General features: G+C 34.4%; 1 protein-coding gene across 1 annotated transcript; it reads right to left on the bottom strand.

The window, feature by feature from the left end:
• Positions 1 to 4,426: 4,426 nt before the first annotated feature.
• On the bottom strand, positions 4,427 to 6,919 carry LOC125187711 (uncharacterized protein At1g66480-like). The gene is made up of 2 exons (XM_048084340.2): positions 6,273 to 6,919; positions 4,427 to 4,674 (listed from the first exon to the last, which is right to left on the bottom strand). Exons 1-2 carry the CDS (start codon positions 6,804 to 6,806, stop codon positions 4,612 to 4,614), a joined length of 597 nt encoding a protein of 198 aa, XP_047940297.1. The 5' UTR covers positions 6,807 to 6,919; the 3' UTR covers positions 4,427 to 4,611.
• Between the last annotated feature and the right edge of the window lie 3,830 nt (positions 6,920 to 10,749).

Genomic DNA, 10,749 nt, shown 5'->3' on the forward strand with positions numbered 1-10,749 from the left:
TAATTTAAGAGAATTCTCTAGATTATAGATATTATTTAGAATTCTCTAGAATTAGTATGTATTAAAATATTTAGATATTTTAGTAGAATTCCCTAGCATGTAAGGAAAATATTTAGATTTTTATAGAAAAAAAATCTAGATATAAAATATTCCGTATTATAGATTCTAGTAGAGAATTCTAGAATATGAAGTGAATGTCTATAAATAGGGGAGAGTTTTGCATAAGTTGAGAAGTTGTGAAGTTGAGAAAGTTTGAGAAATTGAGTGTTCATTTCTTCCCCACATTAAAACATCTCCTAAAACCATTTCTACATATTCCACCCATTCTTCTCTCAAATATTTTCTTCAAACTAAATTACTCCTCCAACATATGTCCTATATATTTCCAACAAAGTGGTACCAGAGCCATAAGTTCCTACCTGTAGTATGGCTAACTTACCGGCGTTCCAAGTCCCCATGCTCAATAAGAGCAGTTTCGATAATTGGAGTATCAAGATGAAAGCGTTATTGGGAGCCCGCGACGTTTGGGAGATCGTGGAGAATGGCTACAAGGAGCCACAAGACGAGACCGATCTATCCCAACAACAAAGGGATAAATTGCGAGATGCGAAAAAGAGAGACAAGAAGGCTCTCTATCTCATCTACCAAGCTCTAGGGGACGACGATTTCGAAAAGATCTCGAGTGCAAGCACCGCCAAAGAAGCGTGGAAGAAGCTCCAAATCTCATGTGTTGGTGCGGAGCGAGTAAAGAAGGTACGCCTCCAAACTTTAAGAGGGGAATTTGAATCTTTACATATGAAATAGTCCGAATCAATTTCGGATTATTTTTCAAGAGTCTTGGTGGTGTCAAATCAAATGAAAAGAAATGGTGAAAAATTGGAGGATGTTAGAATCATGGAGAAAATATTGCGCTCTCTAACCCCTAATTTTGAGCACATAGTAGTTACAATAGAAGAAACAAAAGATTTGGAGGAAATGACCATCGATCACTTATTGGGTTCGCTACAAGCATATGAGGAGAAACAAAAGAAGAAACAAGAAATTGTGGAGCAACTTTTGAAGTTGCAAGTAAGCCCAAAGGAGAAAGAAGAAAGCTCGAGCAATGGTGGTGGCCCACAAGGAAGAGGTCGTGGACAAAGACAAGATCGTGGTCGTGGTCGTGGTCGAGGATATGCTCGTGGACGTGGACGTGGTCGAGGATATTTTTCAAACAATGAAGAAAGAAAGGAGTTCCCAAATATGGGACGAGGAAGGAGAAATCCACAATCGAGGTACGATAAATCTTCAATAGAGTGTTATAATTGTCATAGATATGGGCACTATGCTTCCGAGTGCAGAGAGAAAAAATCAAAAGTTGAAGAGAAGACCAATTACGTGGAGAATACGAATGAAGAAAATGGATGTGTCCTTCTAGCTTACAAAGGAGAAGCTGGAAGAAAAGATGTTATGTGGTACCTCGACACGGGAACGAGAAATCATATGTGCGGGAACAGGAGCATGTTCGTGGAACTTGATGAATCAGTAAGTGGCAACGTCTCCTTTGGTAATGAATCTAAAATTCCAGTTAAAGGAAAAGGCAAGATTCTAATTCATTTAAAAAATGGAGCTCATGATTTTATTTCTAACGTATATTACGTGCCCAATATGAGAAATAATATATTGAGTCTTGGACAACTCTTAGAGAAAGGATATAACATTCATATGAAAGATTATAGCCTTTCAATAAGAGATGGCAAAAATGATTTAATTGCCAAAGTGCCAATGTCCAAGAATAGGATGTTTCAATTAAATGTTCAAAATGATGTGGTGAAGTGCCTTCAAGCATGTTATAAAGATAAGTCTTGGCTATGGCATCTTCGATTTGGGCACCTGAATTTTGGTAGCATGCTACGAAGATTACCACCCATCGAGCATCCCGATCAACTCTGTGAAGGATGCTTAGTTGGGAAGCAATTCAGGAAGCCGTTCCCAAAGGAGTCAAGTTCGAGAGCTCAGAAGCCATTGGAGTTAATCCATGCAGATGTGTGTGGACCAATCAAGCCAACCTCCCTCAGTAAAAATAACTATTTCCTACTTTTCATTGATGCTTTTTCAAGAAAAACTTGGGTATACTTCTTGAAGCAGAAATCAGAAGCATTTGACGCATTCAAGAAGTTCAAGGCGCCGTCGAGAAAGAAAGCGGTCTACAAATCAAAGCAATGAGGACCGACCGAGGTGGAGAATTCACATCCACGGAGTTTCTGGAATTTTGCAAAGAAAGCGAAATTCGGCGACTACTAACAGTTCCGAGATCTCCCCAGCAGAATGGAGTGACTGAACGAAAGAACAAGACTATCGTTGAGATGACTCGAAGCATGCTAAAGACGAAGAATTTGCCGAAAGAGCTTTGGGCAGAAGCAGTAGCGCCGTGTACCTGTCTAACAGGTCCCCAACAAAAAGTATATGGGGAATGACTCCTCAAGAAGCTTGGAGCGGGAGAAATCCAGGGATCGCCCACTTAAGAGTGTTCGGGAGCAAAGCCTATGCACATGTACCAGATCAGACGAGGAGTAAACTCGATGATAAAAGCAAACCATACAAATTCATCGGGTATGACTCTAACACTAAAGACTATAAGTTATATGATCCAACTTCACAGAAAACCATGATTAGCCGAGATGTGGAGTTTGATGGAGAAGGGGTATGGGATTTCGGCTCAAACAATGACTTCACCTTCATACCTATGTTTGGAGATCAAAGAACATGCGAACAGACGGGAGAGGAACAACGAGAACAAACGACTCCACCTACATCTCCCACATCAGCTGTCAGAGGCTCGCCACCATCTTTCTTGAATGAAAGAGCAACACAACGCACACGAAGTTTGGGCGAAGTGTATGACGACACCTCAAGGTTAGAAGATCTCACCTTATTTTGCTTATCTGCTGATTGTGAACCAGAAAAAGCGACAACAAGGGAAAATTGGCGAGTTGCGATGGATGAAGAGATCAAAGCCATAGAGAAGAATGACACGTCGGAGCTCGAGTGGCCACAAAAGGAGCGAACAACTATTTGTGTGGATAACAAGTCGGCGATTGCACTATCTAAAAAGCAAGTGTTCCACAACCGAAGCAAGCATATCGACACCCGCTACCGTAAGAGAATGTGTTGCAAACCAGGAGATTCAAGTCGAGTATGTGAAATCGCAAGATCAAGTTGCCGATATTTTCACAAAGCCCCTCAAGTACGAAGACTTTATCAAAATCAGGACTCTGCTCGGAATGACAAATCAAGTTTAGGGTGGTGTTGGAATAAAAATAATTAAACTTGATTTTTTTAGTAGAATTATCTAGTTATGACAAATATCTAGATATTATGAAGAATTATCTAGATATTAGTAGGTATTAAAATATCTAGATATTTTAGGAGAATTCTCTAGATTATAGATATTATTTAGAATTCTCTAGAATTAGTATGTATTAAAATATTTAGATATTTTAGTAGAATTCCCTAGAATGTAAAGAAATATCTATATTTTTATAGAGAAAAAATCTAGATATAAAATATTATAGATTCTAGTAGAGAATTCTAGAATATGAAGTGAATGCCTATAAATAGGGAAGAGTTGTAATATTTTGCTTAAGTTGAGAAGTTGTGAAGTTGAGAAAGTTTGAGAAATTGGGTGTTCCTTTCTTCCCCATATCAAAACATCTCCTAAAACCATTTCTACATATTCCATCCATTCTTCTCGCAAATATTTCCTCCAAACTAAATTACTCCTCCAACATACATCCCATATTTTTCCAACAGTTTAAAGGGTCAATTTTGTTCTCATAATTAAATTTTCGACTCTTATTTGTGGGGTAGAATAATTCAACAAATTAAACATAATAGTGGAACAAAATTAATTGACTTTGAGTAATTTAATCAGGTTTTATAGGTGGTAGTTGTTAGCTTCATGTATTTGCTAATTAAAGTCTTTTAGAACCATACTTTTGTATGGTCTTTATTTAATTTTGGAAATGTCATTTTCTCACAATTGAAATTAGTTATGACTTCAAATACAATAGTTTTAATTTTGGCCCCACTTTTAACTAACTAGAGAATTAATGATGATCACATAGTTTGAAATTATGTAGGATTAATTGTTACTCTTGTTAGAGACATTCTTTACTTTATAATCGTGACCAGTTGTATGTGTACGTGTATGTTTAGGTAACTCTATTTTAATTGTTTTATATATTGATTTGAGGATTTTATTTAATTGTTTATTTTCAGGGCCGTGGCCTCTTTTGTAATAAAAAAAGAGATTTTTTTTTTATAGAACGTTATTTCATGAGCGAGTGGTTATAAATTTAGAACTTTAATTAAGAATAATAGCAAAAGCTGAAGAAGCGTGACATATATGGGATATTTATGATAGTAATTTAAATTATATAAGAAGATAATCTGAAAATCTAATCTCTCATATAATTCACTTGTACTAAACATTATTTTCAGCATCTAAAACCTTTACAAATAGGATCATATTTCTTGTATTTTGTTGCTGAAAACTGGTAGTACTGGGAATTCGGAGATATAAATCATAAATAAATAGACTAACGATTTATACATATTTGGCAAAATAAAATGTTATGACGCCGTAACAATCTGGTGGATCTCTCCTTCATCAATGGGTAAGAATCCAACACGCTTCTGCAAAACCAGAGATTTAAGTTAGAACATTTTTTAAATAAAATTATACTAGTAGAAAAATACTACTACTATGTATTAAACCAAAAGGAAATATGTTTAATTTCTTAACATTAAAATGTTGTTTATTCCAGTATCAATGATGATTTATATTCCACGAGTGGCCCAAATTCATCTGGGTCCATGTCATCTACTTGCCCAATTAATTATGTTGCTAAAATCTTAGTCATATATATAATATATATGGTAGTTATTTTTTGTAGTTTTGTGGTATTGATTTATTTCTAGCTTGCAGCTAAATCCCACTAACTTAGATGACATCTCCAATCTATTGAAAAAGAAAATTTGGCTAGCTAGACTCTAAGCTATCTATTGATACCAAACTATATTGGATGAGTGCATTGATCTGAATAGATCAACGTAATAAAACATTAAAATTCAACCTTCTAACTTTCCAATATTTTATAAATAGTCCATTAATGAGTGCATTCTGAATAGATTAACGTGAAAAATATTAATAAAATTCCACCTTCTAGCTTTTTAGTACTACTATTATTATTTTCTATTTATAGGAATTATACGACAATTAACCAACCACTTTTTTTTAACTTTTTGTTACGTGTGAAAACGTTGGATGTAAGAGCCAACTTAGTCTGACTACAACTAGTTCGATTTTTCCCTTGACAATCTTAATTAATCGTCAAACTTTTACAATTTCTATAGAAAAAGAAAATTGAACTTCTAAAAATTAGTATTTGTAGACTAAACGTACGGAAATATTATTTTACAATTATTACATATTCTCACTTTTACTTGTATAGCTCTCTGGATGAACAAATTAAGACTGTCTCAAGTGATCAAAGGAAAATCACAAGGAACGAAAATTTGTGGCTTTAAAAACAAAATCCTTTAAACATGAAACTAAAAATAGAGAAAATTCATTAAAACACTGTAGAAAAAGAAAAAGGTGAAGATGTTGGGTACAAACCCTCCCTCTCATCTAATATGGGATGGATTTGTACCCAACAGAAGAAAGAAGGCTGTGTATCTGATGGATGCAAGCATAACATATAATTTGAAGTTAATTAATACAAGTACTATGTAATTTTTTTAGAAAACAAAATACTAGTATAATGCAGCATTGAAAGTTGGAACGCATAATTTGAGAGATATAATGGGCGGCTCATGATCATCTATAGCAAAAGGAAATGTTAGCCACCACCATGATATAAACATAGTAAAATTTGTAGCCACTTTTTGAGTAAAGGTACAATTATGTAATTGTGTAACAATACAAATTGAACCTTTACAAAATTTCACTCCAATGTCGTGTGATGTATATTGCATAACTTGTAAAATGTAAAATGTTCGTATGAACTAATATGATCTAAGTGTTGTGAATTAAATTGATCTAAAAATAATTTAATTGGTATCTAAAACTAACACCATATTTTTGATCTCATCTTTTCACTTCATTTTTAATATAATGGCTAAGATTTGATCTAAACGTATATTATGCGGGTTTCATTTTTTCCATTCGTGGCTAGACTTTTAGTAATTTCAAAGTGTAATAAAAAAATGTAATGCCGTAAAAAACTAACCTCGCGAGATTTAATGCGATCTCCATTCAAATGCACATTCTTCTCTTCGGCCATGCATAAGCCGACAATCTTCTCTGCCACCTCACCGCCATCTCTGCTCTCCGCCATTAGTCTCTCCACCTCCGCCCTCGGCAGTCTCATCCTCACCCTCACTCCACTTTTGTCTATGCTCGGCGGCTTCATGATGGACAAATCCGAAGCCGACCGGCGCGCCAGCATCAGGCTCTCCAGCCGGTCTTTCGCGCCCATGTGAATTCCCGATCTTACCCTCCTCGCGCCCGCGCCCGCGCCCTTTTCCTCGGGGAATTTCGGCAGCTCAACCAGGAAATAGAGGCGCTTCGGCTTCAGCTGCTGCTGCGGCTCCAACGGCTTGGCTCTCACGCCGTAATGCTTCACCGCCTCCGATTCCAGCAAGACGTGGCCCGGGTAGCCCTCCACCACCGACCCGACCCGAATAGGAGTCTTTAACTTGAAACTCTCACCATTCATCTTCATTACTTTTGCACTCTTACTTCCTCCCAAACTATTCCCCATTTTCTTTTTTTTGGCTTATTTTCTTGATTTTTTTTTTTCTTTTTGTGTTGAATGGGTAAAGTGAGAAAAATGAATTGTGGTAAGGAGATTTGATGGATAGGAATTTTGCTTGGATTTATGGAGGTGGTTATATGGTTATATGGCCTGTATGGTTGCATGAAAGTCGCAAGGTCAAGAAAAGTGTGCAAATTGTGAAAAGTTGGAGCCCTTTTTGATAAATATTAAGATTGGGACCCCTTTCACTCTCTTATCTATAAAATGGTTACACAATTAATCATAAAGTTATTATATGGTCGGAAAAAGATGCCGATAAGAAAAAGATGCAGCTTATATATAATTGATGTTGGGAAATAACACATTCATCATGAATTAGCAATAAATATCTGAGATAATTGTTTAATCAGTTTGTTATTAGAGTAGGAGTATGAAACTATTGTCACTATATGATTGGGATACATAATTAATAGTTTAATTATATTTAATAACAACCCAAGCCTAATCCTACAACCTGCTATTCAGTACCTTTAAATAAGTTCCATACTTCAAAAATCTTTAAAAATTGACATTCATGTGATACCATTATATTAATAATGAACACTAATTTAAATACGACCAGTAGTTGTAAGAGTTGTCTCGCATGTACTTGATAAAATATGGGGTTACTTTTAAAAAAGCATTGTCATGCTTATCTGAAAGCCAATAACGACCATGCTATAGAAGTCAGTTAGGTTAGGATGGGACATGAGATTAGTTGCTAAGTACTGTATTAATATTTCAATTCAATTAAATTAGTTAGGCCTCTCAAAATGGACAGTGGGTATTGGATACCCGATATCCAAACCCGAAAAAGTCGGGTAATTGGATACCCGAAACCCGATTTTTTGGGTTTCGATCAGGATTAGGTATTGAGAATTTTGGATTTTCGGGTATCGGGTCCGATTTTTTTATAAATTACATAAATAGTGTATTAATTCTAGCCAATATTTTACAAACCCAATTTCCGCTTATATTCTTAATTGAATTCTATTTTTAAAATATTTAAGTAATTAAATATTAGTAGGATTATTAGTTTTTACTGAATTAGTGCAGCAGAGACACGCCCTTCCTCCCTTCTCTTACTCTCTCACCTGCATCTCCCTCCGCTCCCGCCCAGCGCGGCAGCGCCGCCGTCGTCTTCTCTCCCAACACCGGCCATAACGAGCTCTCCCCTACTGCCCATCCGCGACCAGTCTCCTCTCCCAGCGCTGTCGCCCTCTATCTACTGATCATTTTTTTATTGCAAGAATACTTAACATTATTCTCGTAGTTAACATTATTCTTTATACATGAAGCAAATATACTAAAGTTTGTAGTTAATATTAAAAAAAAAAAATTGAAATTGAAATTGGGACTGAATACCCGAGTCGGATATCCGGGTACCCGAAATCAAAATCGGATCGAGCATCGGATACTAGAACTTGGGAAATCCGGGATCAGATATTCGCAGATACCCGATTTGATAGCCTAAAATTACTAGTGGATAATAGCAATCTCGTGACCTGCAAGTTTGTATGAAATACTAGTAGAAACCAACCCACTATTTTAGCCAATAATTATGCTGACGTTACGATTTTTTTTTAATTAAGTACTGTTGTTGTTTGTATCTCCGCATTTTAGTTCATAGTTGATTATTAACAACAAATTGGAAAAACAAATATAACTACATTGGTTCAAAAGTCAAAATCAAAATCTCTATTGAATGGTAAAAGCATACAATCCAAATTCTGTTCATACACAGAATTTACCAAAAGCAGGGTAGCAAATAACCACAATTTTGTTGTTTCGACTTAGAAATTGGTGGGTAATTAAGTGACTACTATTAAGAGAAACGTGATCGTAATAAGTCAATAAAAGAAATAAACAATTACACGAAGTTGGGAGCAAAAAAATGATTGATTAATCCCAAGTAATAATTTCTTCAAAAAAGGAGCTCTCAGTGGTAAAAAAAAATGATTAATACCCTATCTTTGTTAATGGACCACTAATTACTTGTTCAATGAAAGGGACTAGCGGTAATCATGGAATACATGTGGAGCCAAGCTTGCTTTCAAGATTCCTTTCATCTCTGCATGTGCCCTTTTGACTAACCTGATTTTGTAGTTAGAAAAGCAATTCTAAAAATTTAACTAACCACAACTTTCAATATATGAACATGTGACTATTACCACAACTTAGTTACAATTAGATTTCCTTTATAAGATTAAATTCTTTCTACACATTATAAGTATGTTAAATCTGCGATCTGCTTCCAATTTAATGAAGAAAATGTGTTAAAGAGTGCCTAACACATTTTTATTTTCTCTTAACCTAACACAATTGTAGTAGGCCATAGTTTTGTGGTTATCAACATATATTCTGACCAGGACTCACGTCACGTGGAAGGGTCCATCTCGATGTTTGGCTCACTTTTATTTTACAAATTCAACAAATTTATATTTTATTTCCTTTTTTAATTATCAATTTGAAGTTACTATATATATATATATGACGAAAAACTAAAATAATTATAATAATTTAGACTCCTTTTTGGAATCTCAGCCTCCATTTTTTGAACACCGAATAAGCATTTGTTGATTTATTTCTAGACAAGAAAATCGCTTCTATGTTTCAAATTATGTTTTTAAATGTAAATAATGTAAGAGAGATAAATTGTGAAATTCAATATGACAAATCGGTTTAATTAAAAAAATATGGATGAATATAAAAAAAAATGTCATAAGTTAGTCCACATATTCTACCATTGACCATTACACTGCCTCTAAAAAAGGGATTTGTTATAGTACAAATAAACGTGCTTCTAGTATTTAAGCACTTTTTAGGCAGCATCCATTTTTTGACATGTCGAACTAAGCTACGAAATGGGGATAATCCTCATGAAGTCTTTGCCAAGAATTATCGAATTGAATTATGATGAAAGAGTCATGTATTTTCGCACCTCGTTGATACCAATAGCTTTTTTTTAAGCGAAATGAACTATATATGAATAGTAGAATACCAATAACTAAGGTTATTTTGAGTAGTATATAACTCTCATGTTTTATATTAGTAATATTTTTAGAGATATTATTAAATAAAAAGATTTTATTATTATTATTATTGTTGTCGTCCGCAGCGGCGGAGTTATTATGGGGGGCTATGCTCACTCTAGGGTAGTGATAAAATGTGAACTTATATATTGTACAAACTCAAAACTACTCAACACATCTTCAACACTGTTTCAATATAATATTAATATAGTGTAAAATTTCAAGATTTTAATGTCAACATAGTATCAACACAATATCAACATACCATCAATCATTGACTATCATTGGAATTCTGTTGACATTTTCCTGTTGATGCTTTTGTTGTTATTTATTGACATTTTTCAATAGTCCAGATCATAGTTTTGAGTTTGTACAATATTTAGAGTTTTCATTCCGCTCACTCTATATTATTTTCAATCCAAATTTAATTCAATTTAGTTACAAAATTAAAGCATATAGCTTACAAAATTAAAGCAGATAGCTTGTGTCTAAGTAAATGTGAGCTAAGAAATTAAATTTAATCCCTCAATAAATAGCCTATGGGTAAAAAATTGATATATTTTCGTATGCATAAAAATAAGGACCAGAACAATTAATGCATGAGATCATTAATACAAAAAAATAATTAGAAACGAAAAATAAGGACCAGAACAAGCGGTAGAGAGGTTAATGCATGAGATCAGTGCGCAGTTTTTAAATTTTAATTTATTTACTCATAAAAAATAAAATACAATTGAGGCTCAGTTTTGTAAAATTAATTGTGTATGATGGGCAATAAAGGCCCATTATAATTTATAAGTGGTAAAAGCTATTCTTAAGGAATATTAATCAACTGTTAATGCATCACACAAATTTCTACCAATCAAGAATGAAGTAAA

Source organism: Salvia hispanica, chromosome 5 (genome assembly GCF_029641045.1).
Source record: "Salvia hispanica isolate PSC_SH4W2 chromosome 5, Shi_PSC_v1, whole genome shotgun sequence".
NCBI classification, from domain to species: Eukaryota; Viridiplantae; Streptophyta; class Magnoliopsida; order Lamiales; family Lamiaceae; genus Salvia; species Salvia hispanica.

Bases quoted from the DNA above. Each gene is read 5' to 3' on its own strand.
- LOC125187711 (XM_048084340.2), bottom strand. From the start codon at position 6,806: ATGGGGAATAGTTTGGGAGGAAGTAAGAGTGCAAAAGTAATGAAGATG. The intron at 4,675-6,272 runs GTTAGTTTTTTA...CTGGTTTTGCAG, and splicing joins ATCGCATTAAATCTCGCGAG to AAGCGTGTTGGATTCTTACC.